The 21,607-nt window shown below is 38.1% G+C and overlaps 2 protein-coding genes across 2 annotated transcripts; both read left to right on the top strand.

The window, feature by feature from the left end:
- The first annotated feature begins 11 nt into the window (after window positions 1-11).
- Window positions 12-2,985, top strand: LOC109853368 (zinc finger protein 260-like). Its single transcript, XM_020425420.1, has 3 exons — window positions 12-452; window positions 651-1,937; window positions 2,045-2,985. The coding sequence occupies exons 1-3, from the start codon at window positions 288-290 to the stop codon at window positions 2,855-2,857; spliced, it is 2,265 nt and encodes a 754-aa protein (XP_020281009.1). The 5' UTR covers window positions 12-287; the 3' UTR covers window positions 2,858-2,985.
- A 4,182-nt stretch (window positions 2,986-7,167) lies between these two features.
- LOC109853376 (paired mesoderm homeobox protein 2A-like) lies at window positions 7,168-19,622 on the top strand. The gene is made up of 3 exons (XM_020425444.1): window positions 7,168-7,525; window positions 8,947-9,140; window positions 19,221-19,622. The coding sequence occupies exons 1-3, from the start codon at window positions 7,168-7,170 to the stop codon at window positions 19,620-19,622; spliced, it is 954 nt and encodes a 317-aa protein (XP_020281033.1).
- The last annotated feature ends 1,985 nt before the right edge of the window (window positions 19,623-21,607 follow it).

Below are 21,607 nucleotides of genomic sequence, written 5' to 3'. Positions count from 1 at the left end.
TGGTTCAAGAATCGAGGTTCTGGCCGCTTTCATTCTTCTCTCTGGTAGTTCTCACATCTATTTTTTGCAAATGTATGGCGCTGAAATCAATAACCGAAAGCGTCGTATAAAATTACAATAGGATGACCGCTCTCAAGCTTCTTTCTAATCAAAGCCTGACAAGATCGTACGGGGCAAATGTCGGTTGTGAGTTGTGACATACTGTGCGGTATAGAGTATACACTGCAAATACAACTGACTGTACTATATTGTAGTAGTATGTTACAATATCCGCTACCTCCGTATAAATGGCATTTACAAATGATAGCGTGATGGTGAATAACGTAGTTCACACGGAACAGCTGATGGGTAATGAGTGCCGTATTTGCCTCAAGCCCTGCACAGAGGTATGTCAGCTCTTCCAAAACAACGGGGGAATACCGGAGAAGCTGATGGCTATTGGCGCAGTGCAGGTTAGCTTTGGGCTTGCTTTGTTTTGAATTCCCGAATTTCATGATTCAAACTGCTTCAAAATACTGTATATTCGTTTTGTTAGAGTTTTGTAATCATTTTGTAAAGAATTGTTGTTATTCTTACTACTTCAACACATTGTTTTCAATACATATACAACACATTGTTTTGAATATAATATAAGTTGTTATAATTTACAGGTGCAAGAAGGTGACGGTCTTCCATCATCTATTTGTCTGTCGTGCAATCATTTGCTTGATGTATCATATGACTTCAAGTGTCAGATTCAGAATTCTGATGTAAAGCTACGTCAGATTCTGAAACTGCCTATGCTGCAGGACAATAATATGAAGGATATCATGGATGCTATGCCTGATGTAAATTTGAAAAAGGACAATGACATGGAAATTTACTCTCATGATCTCATTACTTCCAATAATACTGCAATAATTAATAATGAATCTCCTATAAGTCATGATCAGTCAAATCGCCTATGCTCTTCAATGTCAGAAGATAGTTATACCTCCTGTGATAAACAGGAGCAATTAATGTTATCTGAAGATAAAACAGAAAATTTAACAGACAACAATAGGGAAGTTACAATAAAGGATGATGTTAAGAATGAGATGTCATTGGAAGATAATCAGGATGTTTTGAAGCAACTGTTAGGAATGGATAATCAAGATGTGGAAACTTGTAGCGACGACGAGGAAAAGCCATTAATAAGCAGGACAACTGGATATAAGTGCTCGGATTGTATCAAATCATTTGCAACACATACAGCTTTGATGGAACATGCAAAACTTAAACATCATCCGCATTATTATTTATGTGTTTTATGCGACAAGTATCTCTCGGATAAGGCCAAGTTGAAGAAACACATGTTTACGAACCATCGGATGATGGATGATGAGACGTTGCAAGAAAGTAATCAGGATAAAAAGACCAATAAAGTATCAACAAAAGTTACCAGGAGTGGTACCATAATAGACAACACGAGAGAGAAAAACAAGTACATATGTAATATTTGTTCGAGGGAATTCAAATATCATAAACCTTTTTTATCTCATACCAAAAATCATTCTGCATGCAGTGAGAAAACGTCAGACGATGTATTTGATCAGTCTCAAAACAAGAGAACAAATAAACAGAAAGACAAAATCTCGGTATCCAGGGAAAACAAATCCGAGGATGAGGATGAAGAGGAAGACGACGACGATAGCGACTTGCCGATCGAGAGTCTACAGTGTACGCAATGCGGCAAGCTCTTTGCCACAAAAAGAAACCTAAAAAGACACATTTCAACGCACAGTGGCTTAAAATTTAATTGTACGACTTGTGGAAAGGAATTTTCAAGGATCGACAAGTTGAAAGATCACGAGCAATCGAAGCACAAGATGGAAATATTCGGTAACACCGAAGACGAGGATGACGACGATGAGGATAATGAGAACAAAGTCAACGAGAATTCCGAGAGTCGAAAAAAGGCAAGTTTGTTGCTTAATAATAATTCAATTAGTTTTGTAATCTATTTTCTCTTGTAGAGATATTCTCTATAATACAAAATATTTCTAACAATTTTTGCTTCTTACAGGACCGTCATAACAGACCGCACCAGTGCTCGCATTGTCCAAAGGCATTTGCGCAAGCTCAATCTCTGGCAAATCACGAGGAAAGACACAAACGAGCGAAGGATACGCAGAAGCGATTCCTTTGCGAAAAATGTAGCAAATGTTTTGCGCAGAGTGGCTCACTGGTAGCGCATATGCGCACACACACCGGACATCGGCCTTATGTGTGCAAAGTGTGCAGTCGCGCCTTTACCAAGAGCACGTATCTACAATTACATTTACGAACTCATAGTGGCGAGAAACCGTACATTTGTCAGTATTGTAGTAGGGCTTTTGCCAGAGCCAATACTTTGGCTCGGCATATTACTATGCACACCGGCGAAGCCAAGTATTGCTGTAACATCTGCGAGAAGAAGTTTCGACGACTAACTTCGCTAAACGAACACATGTATACTCACACTGGTCAACGGCCGTATGCGTGCAAACTTTGCAGCAAAAGATACAACAACGCTGGTTCCCTCTATGCTCATACAAAGAAGTGTAAGGCGCAGCAGTCGTCTAGCGGGGCGACAACTGCATTTACAGTGTCCACAGTGGATACCACGCCGCAGCAGAATGAAGCGTCTATGCCCCAATTGCTGATATACTCTCAGAGAAAATTAGAGGAGGAGCCGTCGGTTGGTCAAGTTATGCCAACGCCGCAATACTTGGTAGCAAATGTGCACAATCAGAAAACGATGTCCGCCAATGTTATCCAACCATTCACTATGGAGGATCCGAATGTGTACAATTCTAAACAGTTCAAGAACTATTATACTATTTATCCGAACATGTAACGGCACATCAAATATTGATCACATCCGGTTGTCGATTAATTCTAATCTTCGTTCGGTTATTTGGTTTCAGTTTAATTTATACATAGTACCTCTAAGTTAAGGTGGTGACTACATACATATGTACACATATATATACATATGTACACATATATATGTGTGTATATATGTATGTTATTTATTTAAACCTTTTATTTGATATTTTTGTTGCGAGTATTTTTAATTTTTTTAATTTGGTGGTGCCAATCACGGATGACAGTCAACATGTTAAAAAATTGCAATAATATGACAATTATTGTGTTACATAATATCAGAGTTTTAGATTACAAGTGCAACAAATGCAGTAGTATTTCATGGACGACTCAGGTTCAGAATTGAGAAGTTCTCGATACAACGATGTACAAAATACATATACTGAATATTAAAAAGAATTATATTAAACTTATAGGAAGTTATATAAATAGATATTTATACAAGATATTTGTATACATATATTACGGTTAAACCTCTCTATTTTTGTCTATTCGTATTCTTCTCTCTTTCCCTTCATCCTCCCTTTGGTACGCTCTGATGTTGCGCGAACATAATGGCCGCCGCGCAACATCAGAGAAATAGAAAGAAAGCTCGGTCCCGATTAAGAATAAAGAGGTTCTACTGTACATAATATTGAAGAAACGGAAAATAGGAGAAAACAGGTAATATCATGTCTATAAAAAAATCATGAAAAAAAATTAGAGTTATATATTCATTTGCATAAATAATATAATGTCTTGTCACTGTTGTATAACATCAACAGGTACTTTGATTCGAAGTCAAATGTTTCTAAATATGATTATTTGTTGAGCAAACGAAGAGAAAGAATTGTAATTTTGTAATATATTTAACATTAAATATTTTACTAATTAAATTTTTAAAAATGATATACAATTAACACAAACCTCACCTGAAATAAATAGGTAATAAAATTCTATGATGTTAGGAAAAACTAAATATCAAAAATTTGTTAAGGATTAACTTGATTGTTCAATTCGCACACAATCTACTGAGTTGGATCATACGATAGAATACACTTTTATAGTAAGACTGGAATATTATGAATTATCAATAATTAAAATTAGAGTAATATTTGTGTAAATGTTGAAATATTACATTTGCGTTGTATTCTTCTCGTAATTATGTACAACATACTTGCGTAGTAGACTTTCGATCATTTACAATGTAAAATATAGCTTTACAGTTTTGGGAAAAGATTCGATATAAAAATATACATGTATGTAAATAGTTTAAAATAAGTTATATTGGGTCTCTCTTTTAAAAGTAGCAAAATGTTTGCATATACTTTTACGCGTGACCGAATGTATACATATAGGTATATATATGTATATATACATATATATATATATATAAAACAATGCAATATTTTATAATAAAGTTTATAGAAAAAAAACATAATATTTTGCTCGCTGTTTTTTATCGTCAATCTTTAAACGTCTCAAAACGCGATAATCTCGATTTGTATATATATGTATATATATTACTAGACTACCGTATAAGTACCTACACAGTACTGTATCACAGATTTTAGAGACTCGTGCAAGAATCGTCAATTCTTTATTCGTGTTCACATAAAAGAAAAATGATCGCCCGCTGTTTTCGAGCGCGGAAATATTAAATTGTGTTCCCATGGGTTTTTGGGGCCAAAAGACGATGCAGGACCGCGAAGGGTGTCCGAGATCACTAACCAATATTTAATCAACTTTGCAGGAGAATATTATTCTCCGGACAAATCAAGGACATATGTATCAGACCGCCAAGGGGAGACCGACACGGTTCGTGTTATTGATATCAAAGGCGTACACACATTTTACGTACACGTCGCTTTCACCTCAGCAAACAGTGGCGTAATTCTACAAGTATGTTATTTTTTTTAAGTTAAAATATTATATATTGACTCAAATATAACGCATTTAAATGCTTTTTTTAAATAAAAAAGAAACATCACTCTAGATGTAACAATAAAATATATTTTTGTAAACAAACAAGAAAAATCATACTTATGAAAAGAATATTAACTCTAACTTTTTACCGCATGTCTTTTTTATTTAACTTTTTAACAATAAGACCATTTGCGTCTTAACTGAATAATGTTGTTTCAAATTTATCTTGAAACTAGAATATATTTTACATTCTACTTGATGACGAAAAGATCATTTACGGCATCGATATTGTATGTATCTTTTGTGTCTTGTATACAAGATTTGTCTAAAAAGATACGCCTATGTGACATTTGATTGTGTGTACGTGTATATCGGAGATGTGCACGGTGGCAGCGTGCGACACACGTTTCCCACGTGCCGGGAACGGAATATTCCCCCGGGATAAGATTCGGGGAAGAGGGTGGAACACATCGCGACTGCTCTCATCGTGGCACTCTCTCTCGTGAGAACAAGTGCAAAACAAATGTCGCACAGGAGCCAGTCGACCGATGCGTATCGCCGCGCCGTATTCGTGAAAATTGTTTCTTCAGGTTGAGATAAATCAAATTTTCCCTCGCTTACATCGTGCGGAAGACACGAGAAATTCAAAATTTGTTTGTGGTTGCCTTTTGCTAACACATACACATAAATGTAAAATATAGAAAGTTTAATCTATTGCTTTTTAATATTATATTTGATACATGAGAATTGTTTTTCTGCTTGATTAAAACCGACGGTTAAAAGTAATAAAGATTTCGATATATGTGTTAAAGAAAAAAATTGAATTAATTATAAATCTACTGTTTTGATCAAATGCAAGATAGTTAAGTATTTTTTAATTTGTTTTTCGAATTTGTTTCAGATACAAATTAGACTAAGAGAAATTAGAAATAGAAAATAAGTGGAATAGATAGCTATGGAAACAAATTTTCTATTTTTAATTTTGTGGTTCATGTATATAGGATATATAAAATTATTAATGAAATTATTTATCTTTATTATTTATCTTTATTTTTTATTTCTTTAAATTAGACCGTTTATTTGTTTTACACACATTTACTGAGTTTTCTCCAAGCATTTCCAGACTCGTAATTTTGGTCTATAAACAGTTACGTTAATAAAGTTTACAGTAAAATATAGAAAAATCATGTAACAAAGGTTTGACACTAAAATATTTAGGTAAAGGACGCCATCCACAAAAATGTTCAAGAAACAGTTCGGTCGTTTCAGCGTCGACTCGCGACGCGGATAATCCGTTCCGTGTGATATCCTTTGCACGGTACGGCACGTAGGTGTAAACAGCTCCGAGGGACTCAGTCGCGTTGCGGGACGCGACACACCATCCTGCAGGATCCTCGCGTCCACTGAAGTAGCCGCGACACGGCGGTATCCTCCGTCGCCGGCGCTTCCATGAGATCGATCGTAAAGCCGAGAGTGGGGTAGTTTGGAGGGGCGCGTCATCGAATGATAGCACTCATTCGGCCTGATGGCCGTTTGGGGAAGAGAGTCGTCTGCTCTGTAACCTAGGGGTGGCACCGTGCAAACTCGGAGAAGGGGGCGAGGAGAGGGTGAAAGTCGATGTTGCCAACACGGGGCGGCGTCTCGATCCCCGTTCTCGTCACGGGGATGGTTTGTCTGGTGGCGAATCAGCTTTCGCTGGGCGAGCACCCCGTGAAACGCAACCCCCGCAGGAACGGCCGTGGCCACACCCACGTTTCTACCCGCGGCATCGGCGGTTATTGAATTAAGCTTATCATTTGATTTTGAGGAGACCCACCAGTCGGTCGTACGGGGCGCTCTTAAGCGGGCCGAAAAACTTCTTCCTATCCGCGGTGTAATCGCAATAATTTGATATCGCTGATCCGATTACGCGTCATAAGCCGCTATCGAGGAGCTCTGCCGGCCCGACCCGGTTCCCGGTCTCGCTGAAGCGTCGCCGACGAGAGAGCGGCGTGCCGCTCCTACCGCTCGCGTTTATCCGGGACTTACCCGGCGGGCCCAGACTGTGCGAAACGGGCCCGGGACATACCGCGCGCGTTTTCACGTGCGTCGTCATTTGCGTTTTTCTTCTCAACAAGTGTCTTCTTTTTAAAGCATACGTGATACATACACGCGCGCTTCACCGTCCGTCTGTCATTTTAAGACGTCGCGTCGTCAATGCGGGATAGACCTCGCGACGCCTTATAAACTTAACATCCCACCAACGTTCTTACCGTTATCTTTTCAAGTGCGCGGGTATCTTTGTCGTCGCCGGAGAAGTGAGAAAAGTAACGACGTAAATAGTAAGCAAGTGTCAACGGAGTAACGCGAAGTGGATCTCTTCACGGCCAAGCCATCATGGACTATTCGTATCTGAATCAAGCTGCGGCCGCAGCGGCCGCCGGCTTCGAGGCGTCCAGCTGCGCCCTGGCCGCGGGAGAGATGCAGTGCAGTTACGGCGATCTGAGCTCGTGCTCGCAGATGAGCCAGGCGGCTTATCGCTATACCGCGGCACGAGCCGCTGGCTATCCCGGTAACGCGGCTGCCGGCGCCGCTGCGGCCGCCGGCACGCCGCTAACGGCCCATCACACTGCGCACCCCCACGCTCACGCGCACCACGGGGCCCACTCGACCCCGTGCTCCGTGATGGCCGCCAGGTCCCAGGAAGTCCACCGACACGCCGCCTCCATCTTTCCGTCGGCCATCAATCTTCAGAGTGAGTGACATTCGATCGGATCAGCACTTTTTCAATACTCGATCAGCTGAATTGTTGATCAGAACAATCTAGGATACTTTTTCGCTGCTTTTCCCAAAGGTTAACCAAATTATTGCTTTTTATGTGCAATTTCGTTTTTATTCTTCTTGATTTCGTTTTGTATTTTAATGGTTTTATTGATTTGTTTATTTGTCTATTAATCAAGTTTATTCTTTAATCAAGTGATATGTTTTTTTAACGAAGAGGAGACCTTCAATAGTTTATTGACTTAAAAGCAATGAGTAGTGTCAAAGATTTTTTGTACAAACGTTTGAATGTGTGCACATCTCTTTATGTAATTAGCCACGCAAAATATTGTTGTTTTGCATCTGAAGACCGTAATTTATACACTATGTTAGAAATTTGACAACACGACTGGAAAAGATGTCAAATGTCGACATTATGTCACTCAAAATTTGCCAATATAATAATGTAATCTACTTATCTTCTTCGTACACAACGTTTTCGTAGATATTTTTGAGCAAATATCATCTGCACCATTATATACGATAATTTACAATAAGAAATTAATTTGACGTTACTGTCATTTGATATGAATTAAGAATAGTATATATAAATGATCAAATTTAAAGAAAGTTCATTAAATTAAAATCAGTAAAAATAATTAATAAAAACGTTTTTAAATTTTACATCTTAAAAAATTTATTTTAATTAATAAATTGTATTGTTCATTATACAACGTTATAACAATATTGTTTGTAATAAATAAATGATGCTATATATAATTTCGACTATGTACAACGGCTTAACAAAAGCCTTCCTTTATCCTTGCGTCAATCCGTTAGGCTATGAATGTACGACGCTCCGTTGTGTTTGTCCCGACGATTTAGAAGGGGCTAAACATGTCACACGCGTGCAGGAAGCTAAGCTCCCTTCGTTCTAGTTGATAATTGATCTCGATTGAATTCAACATCACACATGGTTTCGACATGGTGCGCGCCGCAACAACGTCACGTGGATAGATAATGCAACATAGTATCTGTTATACCTCAATTAACGTTTTATAGGCTACCTGCAGAAGTCGGAAATATGTATAAAGATAGATATCAAATATATATAACACTAAAGTAAAACATCAATTATGATATCAGAAATAAAACTTTTATATATCGAGCGCAAAATTAGTTAAAAATAATTAAATTACTTTGTGCGTATATTTGATTATGAAAGAAATTTATTATTTTGATATAAAGTTCCCTTTTTCACTTTCTCTCTTTTTTCATTTCTGTTTTAGTATTTGATAAAATAAATCTCTATGTATTTTTCTTGGAAATTGCTTTACTTTTTATAATGTAATTGTAATTACTTACAACGTCATTTTAATTAAAAAAAATATTTTACGTATTATATTTTAATTCTAGGCGGCTTAGGGTACAAAGCTTATTCAGGACACGACGGCTTGGCGGAGAAGAGAAAACAACGTCGGATACGAACGACGTTTACGTCAGCTCAGTTGAAAGAGCTGGAACGTGCATTCCAGGAGACGCATTACCCAGATATTTACACCAGAGAGGAGATCGCTATGAAAATCGACTTGACGGAAGCTAGAGTGCAGGTTGGTACATCTTTTCCTTCCTCACAATAATTTTTCCTCATCTCTCTTTTCTTTTATAAAATTAGCAAATCTTCTGATTCAGTTCTTTCGTGATAAAAATTACATCTATCAATACTATATTATAATATACAATCATTAATGCATATTTTCTCTTTTGCAAAAATTATCGATATGACATTTTCTTGCACAAAATATATTTGAACAATGAATAAATTTTATGAAAAGCGCAATATACATATATACACAAAACTAATCTCAATCATTTTAAAAATTAAAATCAAAAATTATGAAAAAAAGAACTTGTTTCCTTAACTCATACATCATTTTGCATTGCACATTTCGCAGTTGTTTCCGCACAAAGAGAAGCGGAAAATTGAGAGAGAGAGAGAGAGAGAGAGAGAGAGAGAGAGTTAGCAGAAGTGTAGTGTAATTACATTATATAGACTCCATTTTCGTTTTCACGGCTACCTGTAAGTTACGAGCTGATGGATTATACTGTCTAATATGCTTGACGGATTATTATGAACGAAAGACGAATGACTTATGCGAATCACTATTGTGAAAAATTGTGTGTATGTTTCTTGAAATTACGATTACTTGTGTAATATTTTTCTTTTAAATTCTTTCGTATTACTGATGATTACGCAGACAGAAATGTATCATCAAAAGCAAATAATTGCGATGATTTTTCGTGAAAGAATTGCTCTCATATTTTACTCGCGATTTTACTTCACGGCAATTCTATTTACATGGCAATTTTCAAAAATTCGATTATAGCAACATTCGGGCTCGTAAATCGATGTATGTGTCTTTTATGTATGAAGGATAATTTTCAATTTACAATAGCGTTTGGAAAACACGCTAAATTTTGGATCGGCCCATTGGTATCCAATGATCTCGGCATACGAGACTTATGTTCTGGAGATCCCGATTCCGAATCTATCTTCGAGATGTTTTGTTTGTGGCTGGTCTTCTCAGCGACATTTATCAACTGAGAATATTGTGGACCAACAAATGAATCTTCATCACTTCCCTGTCCTTGCTCAAACGAGCAAATAAATAACAATGTTACATAGTACACACTTCTATATCTATCTTAACGTTACTTCGTACACATTGTTACTAACAAGTATCGTTTCCGACTGGCAGAATTAAAAAAAAAAAACAAAACAAAACAAATACATTTAGGAAAATTAGATATTTTTTTGGGAACATCGTTCTCGACACACGCGCGAGTCAAATTTACGCAATTTGCACGTTAAGCGGGCAAATTGGGAGCTGTCAGCCTTCTCGCCGATTTTGCTGTATATATCGTCTTCTTAGATAGATGTATTCTGAGTTACCTGCAAGAAGACGCAGGTGTCGCGGATAGGACGGATGGGGTACATGCACGGTAACGTGATTAGATAGCTTGCCAGACACTAACGGGTCCTAAAGTTAGACCTCTCGTGCATCACTTAACGCCGCCAAAGTACCTGTTCGCTGAATCTCATTCAGATTATCCGCGAGGAGCGCAAGCGAAAACTAGCTAAAAGATAGGCAGATAGATAGACAGATAAAGAGAGAGGAAAGGGGGAGTAATAAATTTAATCTTATCTCCGAGATGTGGGCGCGGATTAATATAACGTGCGTCATCAGTGATTGCGATATTATTATACGACGACTGGATCAGGGATGGCGATCCAGCGACTGTATAGAACCAAATCGTTTGCTATTTGCGGCGACGACTTGATATTCCGACATGCGTAATCCACTTTCGTGCGATCATCTTGGCAGCGGCGGTTACTTAAGCTGCCGTTAACCCCTTGACCCTATAGTCCTGACGTTCTCTGTTGTTAATTATGTTAGTCGCCGTACGAAAACTTGAAAACTTGTAATCATATTTTTGCATTACGCTTCGATCATGCACGTTTCTGGTCTTTAGTCTAGATATCTATCACTTATCGACGACTTCTCTTGTAATGTCTATATTAGTAATTGTTATTTATTAGTTTTTGTTATATTGTCACATTTTAATATTTACATTATTTATTCAGGCTTTGCACATTGTGCATAAAAAAATGGAGAGCGTTATAAGAAGCAAAGAGTAATTTTTTTAAAGATTTTACATCAGCGCTATGGAAATTCGTTAAACTAATGACCATTGAAAATCCGCGGCTCGAATATATCCTTAGTTCTTTGAACTCTCTTATAAATGAAAATAAAGCTATTCAGTCTATCTTAAGAAACGAGAAGAGGAACCATTTTCGGAAGCTCGATATCCGGCATAAAACATGCATATCTTATTTTTACAAATATTCTCAGTCTATTCATTCACAAGAAAAAGATTCTTATGTAAAGTTGTGTTTAAATATTTTATAATTCTTTTTTCTGCTTAGAAGGTTTTAATTATTTGTTTTTAATTATTTGTTTTTAAGGAATTTTTTCTGTTTTTTTTTTATTTTTCTATATATTGAATCTTCTTTTTTTATATTAATGCAAAAATAAATTTTGTTTTTTAGTAAAACTGTATGTAGCAAATATGTAAGGATTACTTTAGTTTTATTTTCGGCGCAGGCTATTATACAAATTTTTAATCTAATTAAATTAATATTTTTTATTAATACGAGCGAGATAAAAACGAACAAAAGTTCAATAGCGCGTACATCCAAAAAATAAGTAATTATGAATGTACTGTTACTCGAATCACACAAGACATGCACGTGTCCGCGTATCATGAACGACGACCACGCGATAATGAAGCGCGAGATAACTATTAATACTCTAGTAGTTTGCGGGTTCGTGGCGCGACCGCCATCTCTGGCGAGGTTTATCCTCCAGGCGGTGGGGTAAGTCCTTTGTCTGCTCTCGACTTTGCCCTCCTCCGTTCTGACAGGACGTACGGTCCCTCAAGAATTCCCTCGTCCCTTCATTCGTGATTCGTTCGTTTGCCGCCGCGAGTTACCCTACACCCCTCGCACTCTGCACTGTCTTCCAACCCTCCGATTCATCCCTCCGCCTTCGTCCCTCTTCGGCCTTCCATTTCTCGTCGATGGCGGCTGCTCGATAAAATTTCCTCCCTCTTGCAACGCGAGAGTCATTGGCTTTCTCCGTTCACCCTTTCTCTCCTCTTCCTCTCCTTGTCCTCCCCCACATCCTGTCTTTAGGAGGCTTCCTAATCGGCTGCCATTACTACCCCTATTTTCCCTCGCTATCTATAGTATCGCTTAAAGCGCGAAGTATAAATTAAGTTACGCAGGAATGTTTCCGTTGAACTCTTTCCTCGAACATTATCTGCCATTATTTCTTCTTCTTCATATCTCATTTAAGAAACTTCCTAATCAGATGCTATTATTATCTTTATCTTATTTCCCTACTTTTATCTGAGGAGAAGTGTAAATTAAATTATGCGGATATGTGTTTAACCGAAACAGATTTTCTCGCAAGCTATTTTTTTCTATTTCATCTACTCCACATTGCATTTCCAATGTCTCTCGATCAAATATGAATATCAATTGTAATATTATTATTACTTTGAGATTTTTTTATTTGAATATTACTTGCGCATGGATTTCTGATCTTTACTTTATTCAAAACATAAAACTATTTATTTTGTCGAGTAAAGTATATTTTATTAATTATTTGCACAATTTTATTACAAATTTAGTTTTTTTTTTTTATTTTAATTTAGAACATGTATATTCGAGATTATATCAGTTGTTATTCTGAAACACCAAATTTATGAGAAGCTTCGCACGCGCTGCTGCATACATATTTATCACTTATTTAATCAAGATCATTTAAACTACTTGCTGCGTATGAGAATAATTGTTACTTTTTGAAATACATATCAAAAAGTCATTTGATGTAAATAATATGCTTGGTGCTACGTTTATAACAACGCGCTTATTATTTTTCTCTCACCTTCTTAACAATCATCGATCTCTTGCTCAGATTTACATTGAGCAAATTCTCACAATTGTGATATTATTATTGAATTACGCGTTTGTGGAATAGCGCGAAAGGGATTCAAGTCCGACAATCGATTCACCATGATTATGGCGTAGGAAGTATGACAGGTCGGCGCACCTTAAGAAGAGGTAAAACGCGCTGTTGGATCGGATTACCTTGCAACAACAGAGGCCGGTTCTCTAACGGATATCGGAATTCTAGTTGGCAGCGTTAGGTAGGGGCGCATAACTAAGTCAGCGTGCTATTGATAGTCGAGATTCTCTCGACGCGCGCCTGTTACACCGCGTAGAAATATGCCGTCGCGCTTGTCGTTGGCACAGCTCTCTTTCTCTCTCTTTCTCTGACGTCGATAAAAATATCCGAAAGATGATTGAATTTGTAACATTATCCTCTGCATTATGCAGCGGCTGTAATCTAATCGTCGTGTGTAAAATCGACTGCTCGTTTACGGCATCTAAAACACGAAAAGAGAAAAAGAGAGAAAGATAGAATATTTGAAACACTTGGGAGAATAATTAAGTGATAATTCGAATAAAGGTGATCAGTGGTAATTCTATGAAATACTATAAATTGTTCGGATTCTTTGTTACAAGTGACTATCGTTATGTCTTATACAAAGCACTTGTCTAAAGAAAGGGAGAGAAAATACTTTATAAAAATTCAAATAAAAAATTCGATGTAAATATATAAAACAAGAGAAAAATAAAAGTAATTTATGACTGGTGAATAATTTTAGATTAAGATAGATTTTTTTCTAAAAACAAAAAAGTAGTTTTAATTTCTTATATTTTTCGTGTAATATTGATAAATCATCTCTGCACGCGTGTGCAACACCTATTAAAGTGATGTCTTTCGTCGAGATTATTATTCACACTGTCAACAACAATTTTTGAAAACAAAAAAGTACTTCAAAAACACGTTACTCGTTTTGACAGCCGTTGATAACAGTTTTACTCATGCCGAATAGGAGAAATATCGAGCCGAGTTTGATCAATAGGAATGATTACAGTATTCAAACCATTTATTACGAAAAAAACTTCGGTGTTTGTAATCAAATAATTACATAACATCCAGTAAATTATATACGTAATTAAATTCAAAAATATTTGTTAAAAAAACATTTGATTGAGTAATCTCGATCTCTGCTCATGTTCCGCACCTTATTCTGGTCGCTCGAAATTTCTCAAGGCTAGTGATTTTCGTCTTCTCAACTCATCTGTTTCCGAAGAGACAGTCGTGAGTCATTCGACGGGTGAATTATACCTGCAGGTCTTACACCACAGTTTCATCTTTTGCGCCGCTTAACGATAATGAACGCGGCACCGGGATTAATCAGCGTTGACCCACATCTCTTTTCGATTGGATCGGCGCCACACAACATCAATCGAACACGACAAGTGTCTGATTAAGAGAGAACTTGTGTATCTGTCGATTTAAGGCTTGTTCATACACAAGTTGACGTTGTAATTGAAATTGAAATATACAAGCGAGATGTGCGTTTAGTGCGACAGTGTTTTATAAATAAAAGGTAAATATGTTAAGACAAACAAAAACTCTACCATGTTGCTCGTGTTAAAACTTAATAGGACACAAACTAGGAAAAACATATCGCGATTCTAAAACCGTAAAACTACTCTATTTTTTTCTGAATATCACGAGACTTGTTTTTAATTTTATATTTTTTTACATTTTAAACTTGTAAATTCATAATCAAAACACACTCGTCACTGTAAAATACAAACAGTCATCTTATGTGAATGATACTTCACACTTACATGGTTACAGTGCGCATCCCATTGACTACGATGCACTGGTGGTCGCGTGGCGGCACGTTTCGCTGCTCTGACTCACATGTGTCATTCGGTATAAATTACAATTCCATTAACGTAGTAGAACAGCGGAGCTGTGCATAATACTCTCCAAACCTGATCTCTCGTATTCTCTCTCTCTCTCTCTCTCTCTTTCTCTCTCGCTCTCTAGATTGGGATGTCAAGTGTGCAACGTGTAATATTGCAAAGGGATGAAGCGGGGCGATAGCGTTCCGATATGGGACAGGCGATCGAAGTTGCGTTTTTCGCCGCTAACGAGATTAATATTTACGCGCAACGTACACACGCATTGTTATCGAAACAATATGAACGGAAAATACAGGTTTTCAAAAAGATTAGCTGTATTTTGCACTAACAATATTTTACGATTCCGATAACATCAATTAAATATTATATATAATATTTGAATTTCAACTTGCGCATTGATCATCGCTCTCATCTGAGACAAATGTTCGAAAAGTCCATATTGAAGCTGATGGTCAGACGGGGCAATTTCAAGGCCTCGGGAGTATCAGAGATAAAGTCGAAAAATCAACGTGAATTTCCTTCCATCTCTCGATGGGATACGTCGCTGTCAAGTAAAACAAGATGTCTCCCTATTTTCTGCAAGAATGAAAGACAGAGACAAGCGTGCCCGCGACTAAGGGTTCGTTCTCGAAGGGACGGAAACCCTTGAGCAAAGAGCAGAGCGGAAGTCGAGGAAGGAGAAACCGGAGAAAAAGGGGAGAGATCAAACGATGGAAGAACACTTCACAAGGAGGGATGAGTTAGAGGGAGCGTTAGGAACAAGAGAGGGCTTTAAGGGAGACAGAAAAAGACGTGAAATCTAGAGGATGAGGAAGAACACAAGATGGAAAAAGATACGATAAGAGGAACAGAAAGGAAGGGAAAGAAAGCGAGACAGTTTGGTTAAAAGTTGATGAAGAAGAAAGAGAGAAGAAGCGCAGAAGAAAGATGAATGTTGAGAATTGAGGAGCTCTCTTTGTAAGAAGAAGAAGAATGCGGCGTTTAAGGAAGTAGCTAGAGAAAGACAGAAAGAGAGGGATAGATAAACGAGGGTTGTAGGGAGCGAGAGACGATGCCGGGTGTCGAGGGGTTACTGCAGTCGGTGGCATGGACGGAGGGATGAAATGGGGAAAACATTCGCCAGCTCTGGCGGGGTTGGTGTCGGGGCGACCAGACTGATACACAAGGGGCCCATGCCAGAGTGTGCGCTGGTAATTGCGAGCTCTATGTAGATCCACTTACAGTGATTAAAAACTGTCCTGCTGGGTATCATCCGCGGCAGAACGACGCATCAAGAAACGTCGGGCCGTAGAAAAGAGGGAAGAGCAACGGTCAGGATGCGCTGAGAATAATTCCGTCACGTCTCGCACGCAGCCGTGTCATTTGGCGCGTTTAAATAATTTCGCGTCTTGCGATTATTGCGGTTCTTTTTTATTTTCAATTACGTTTTTCTTGTTATTATTTTTCGAATAAATATACTATTAAACAATTATCTCAGTCTCGAAGAACTGACACTAAAAAAGTAATACATAATCCGTTTTGCTTAGGAATCGGTTTTTTATACAAATGTCATGATATTTATCATGATATATACTTTTTGAGTAAAAAATAAAAATAAAAGTTTCTAAAATATTCAACTTACAAAATCAAATTTAGTGCACAATCATTTTTCTTACATTCTGTCTTGCTGTATCTATTGCACGCAAACTGCAGCAGGTCCATACTTTCAATTAAGGAAATAAGTTTAGGGTGATGGCGCATCACTCTGCCATCTCAGTCTTAATTACGGTCTGCTCTGTGCAGCGTGGAAACATTCGCTTTTATTGGCACAGTCGTCCAAATGGCATTACAAATTAATCAGAGATACGTGATACATTTATTTCTGTATATACGCAATTAAATAGTATCTATACCTATATATATATATATATTTTTTTTTTAATATGTATTTTTATTTTAATGTCTTTAAATATATAAAGATCCAATTTCTAAGATCTTCAAATTTGTTTTGCAAACTTTTATTAAAAATATCGTTTTTATATCTGGCGTTTATTTTAAATATTTTAATAAACGTATATTTTAATAAACTAAAAATTTGAAGTTTGCTTAAAACCTATTTATGCAAGATACAGTCTAAAATAAAATTATGATTTCTATTTATAAATGCAATCAGTATAGTATCAAATGCTTATCACGCTGTGGAATATATATTTTGCCAATGCCGAATTAGATCGACCCTAGGTCAGGTCAACCGAGCGAAATCCGCGGTTAACTCATCCGAGAAGGAAAATCACGACGACGTCTAAGCAAAGGGTGAACTAAACGGGATAAGCGTAGCACAAATTGCACGATCGTGTGGTACTTCTATAGAATTCCTAATGTTCGATATTTACTTTACCAATGCACATTATCGAGACTCAAAGCTAACAGGTTCGAAACTAACTTACAAATGTGTTTTGTTTTATATGAATTAATAAATAAACTTTTGCGTAAAAATTTTTATATTTCAATAAAACAATAAACTATGATATAGAGATGTGTTTCGAAGTTCACTCGAGATCAAGCGAGCAAGGGGATGAATTCCCTCACAGCTATATAAAGAGGCGATTAAATATTTATCCAGAAGGTGCCGGACATCTGTCGATATGCCTTGTTGCACTTTATTTTGACGTGGTATATTTGTTTAACATTAACGCTACGCCCGCGTGCGCGCTCTCACCCTAATTCGTCGTCGTCGCCGTCGTCACTTCGGCAAACAACGGCACACATGCTACGGTCCGCTCGAGGTTTGGTCCGTGGCCAAATACGAATTATTAGCGTTGTCTTTGGCACATACTAAAATGTATAGTTAATCGCGAGACAATTAAAAAAAATGACAGCAAACGCGTTGAATCCATATTGAATAAATTTTTATCGCAAAGGTATAAAATTCCGATGAAACGCGAGCTTCTGCATTTTCTTATCTTTTCTCGTTTTGACGATCGTATACATAGACAAATAAAGCGTGCTGTTGTTATTAAGCTATTTACTAGAAAAAAAGAGTAAACTAATAATGTTAAATAATAATAATTTTAAAAACAAGATTATTTTTTTGAAAAAAATTTTTGTATATTCCAGTATTTTATTAATTTCTTCTATGGAATTGATTTCGTATTTGTTTTCTGATCTATTTCAGATCACCAAGAAATACACGATGTCGGATATAATCGATTTCGTATTAATTAACGAAAAAACGGATCGGAGTTGTATGTGTTCACTGTGTAGTTTGACTCAAATTTCGCGAAAAATCGCCGCGCCGATCGCAGCAACTGGCGCGCGACGATCAGCAACAGCGACAGTAGCAACAGCGGCGGCAGCAGCAGCAGCTGATAAAAATCCAATAGTCCCAGTGTTTGCCAGCCGGAAAGGGCAATCACGTTCATCATGGTGTCCTGCGCTCCCGCCGTCGTCCCTCGCACGTCTCCGTGCCGTCAACCCTCCCGAGCCACCCTCTACCGCCTACCTCGCGTCCCTTCCATCCCTCGTGCAGTCTCCCCTCGCTTGCTCCAACCGACAGCTCGAGAGCAGTTACGTCCTACGAACTCTGAACGTAGCCGCCCCTGGAAAATCCGAGGGTGGGATTCACGTGCGCGCACGTTGAGAAACGAACGCGTACAGGGAGTGACGAGGAGGGACGGAGATTGAAGGGGATCGCCGTAAGGGAAGCGTGGGAGATGAGGTGGGGAGCGGGCGGAGAGAGCATCGAGAGTTAGAGGAACGAGCAAGGGGTGTAAAGGGGTGGATGAGGGCAGCGCCGCCGGTCAGATAAACGCTAAAGCAAATAAATCCGCTACTTTAACATGCAGGTCACCGCAGGTGTCTGTTTATTTTATTCGTTAAATATTTCATTTGGCCGGCTAGGGCCAATTACGAGCGCGCCGAACGACCGGCCTCGCCGTTTCGCTCTGACGAGCGTCGTTCTTCGACGTCTCTCGCGCAACGCGATTTCCACTGTCGCGACATGTTCCGTCTGCTTTTCCGGGACATCGTAAAGTTGAGTCTGCATTTCGAAGCTAGCTAGTATGGGTTTTTATGTTACATCGATTTTTCGTAGGATTTGCGATATTTGAGATATACAAATTATCTTTGACGATACATATAAACATCAAATTATACAGTATTTTGACAAATTTGAAACTTTGCGCAAAGAAAATTATTTTTTTTATCATTTCTTTGCAATTCTGTAATTTGTGATTAAAATTCTTGAAAAGCAGAAGAGAGACTAACGTCTTGGTCACTCGGTGTGCTGTTGCAGGTGTGGTTCCAGAATCGGCGCGCGAAATTTCGCAAGCAGGAAAGGTTGGCCCAACAGAAGTCTACATCGCAAAGCGGAATCGGTGCCGACAGCGGCGCGTCTAGCCCCGTGACCGGCACCGTGAAGGCGGAAGGACGTTCGCCGAGGAGTCCGGCGACGCCACCCGGTGGCTCGAACAGCGTGTTATCGTCGAACGAAATCAAGCCGATGGCCAATCAGAGCTTGATGAAGCACACCACAACCGACGGCGTTGGCGATGGCGGTTCACCGAACGCACGTGGAAGCAACAGCGGAGGCAGCGGTAACGGCACCTGGGGTTCCTGCAGTCCCAGGCCGTTCTCGGCAGCGCTACCGCCCTATCTGCTAGATCCGCTGCCTCTGAAAACCGCAAACCTCTATTAAACCGTCTCCTTCGATCGCCACCGGCATGGCGAACAAGTGTAAATACATACAGAGAGCCGGCCGCTATTCTCTCAAAAAAAAAAAAAAAAAAAAAAAACACGAAGGAACAACATGCCGTTCAGTGTTTTTTCAACAGCGTCCACTCGCAATGAGCGATAGTATCGTTAAGGACTTGATTAGGTCACTACTCGAAGGAGTTTTTGGTAGGACGCGCCGCTGACAGTTTTGACAGCAATTTAACAGTCGGAAGAAAACGGGTAGAACAAGTGCGACAGTTCGCTTTGAGGCAGCGTCTACTAAGATGTGTTACAGAATTTGTGAGCGTGCCACAGAGTGCAACATTATTTGGATTCGTTAAAATCAAGAATCGAGGTAAATATCATTTAAGTTACATTTTGAATGTTGTGATGTTTTACGGTACTTTTAAGTTTGCCGGATAAAAAGGATTTTAAATATTAAAACAACTATATGTTATGCTTGTTTTTGCATTTCTGTGATAAGCGTAGAAAAATATTTAAAATCCTCGGGACGCAATTTTTTTGTTTTCAGTTACGCATTTCTTATTTCTATTATTTCCCGTTAACAACCAAGAGTAAATAACAATCACATTAGAAAAATATTTATAAAGTACTATTAATCTCGCGATTACTGAGCCTGACGTTTAATTTTGATAATTAGAATTTATTTATATGTTGAAAATTTATGGCTACACCACGTACGAAATTTTTTACAATATTTATTAAGTAAGTAGCAAACAAACGTATACTTCTCCACAATAAAATCTTTAATGCAAATACCGAATGCTTCGCACTGATTTCGTGCACGATTTTCAACAGCCTGTCGACCGATTAAAAATTAGAGCAGCAATTAGGGAAGTGAAAACAGTGAATGAAAATCTTGAATAAAATTCTCGATATAAAGCATTCCAATATAGTATATATTTTTTATTATAACTTAAAACTTGCGTTGCAATTGTGTATAACAATTTGTTGATTGTGATCTTTAACTCGGAAACAAATTTCGATTACATAAAATTCCACAAAATTTATATCGGGAATTGCTGCGTGACGGTCAGTTCGTTTGCGTTCGCAGATCGACGAAGTTTTTCTTAAAAAGAGATCCTTAAGATAAATACTTGCATACCGTCCTGTATGTCTCGTACCAAGAAGAGCGAGGGTACCTGTTTTATCACAATATTACGGTGGACAATTTTCGGCGGCGATGTAACTCGTTCGTCATGCGCCGATAACGAGCGCGTATTCTGCTGCGTATGTATAGTTTATCAATTATGACTGAATCTATTTTATAGTGAGATGTATAAATGTACATTAGTTAAGACAAAGATATGTATAGTTTACCTGGAAGTATTTTCTTTGTTCCATGAGTCTCGTTAGATTAGCCATAATCTTTGGAGGATTGGTTGGAGCAATACTTGTTCGTATATAGATGTAACAATTTTACAAAATATTTGAGCAACAAATAATTACGAAAAGGAAATTGATGTCAAAACATTTAACGAACGAGTATTCGATCCTACTCATTAGAGTGATTAAAATTCTAGTCAGTTTACATTGAATTGAAAGGCGTTAATCCTCTAATAGATCATGGCGTGTAAAAACAATTTCAATCGTGTCCCGAGGCGATTCATATCCCAGTTCGATAACGAATGTGATTTTGTAACGAGACACTTTTACAATACTGCGTGTTACTGGCGCGTGGCGAGCCGCACACCACTTGCTCGTCTCCGGGAAAGGCGCGAATTATCGATTAACGGCGACGAGAGGGGAAAAGCTCGTCTTCGTACGCATCCAGGAAAGCGTTCGTGGAACAGCTTCGTTGCTCCCGCCATTATTGTTAAGGTTAACGAATGGTAATCATTGATATGTGTGAATCGAAACTTGTACAGTTGTTGCTATAAATATATGAAATTAGTGTTTTACACCATACTCATACTTACTCTCTCCGTTGATTGCTTCGATGAAGTG

The sequence above is a fragment of the Pseudomyrmex gracilis genome, unplaced genomic scaffold (genome assembly GCF_002006095.1).
Source record: "Pseudomyrmex gracilis isolate BER0280 unplaced genomic scaffold, ASM200609v1 scaffold_47, whole genome shotgun sequence".
In the NCBI taxonomy this organism is placed as follows: Eukaryota; Metazoa; Arthropoda; class Insecta; order Hymenoptera; family Formicidae; genus Pseudomyrmex; species Pseudomyrmex gracilis.
This window is presented reverse-complemented; position numbering and strand designations above follow the sequence as displayed.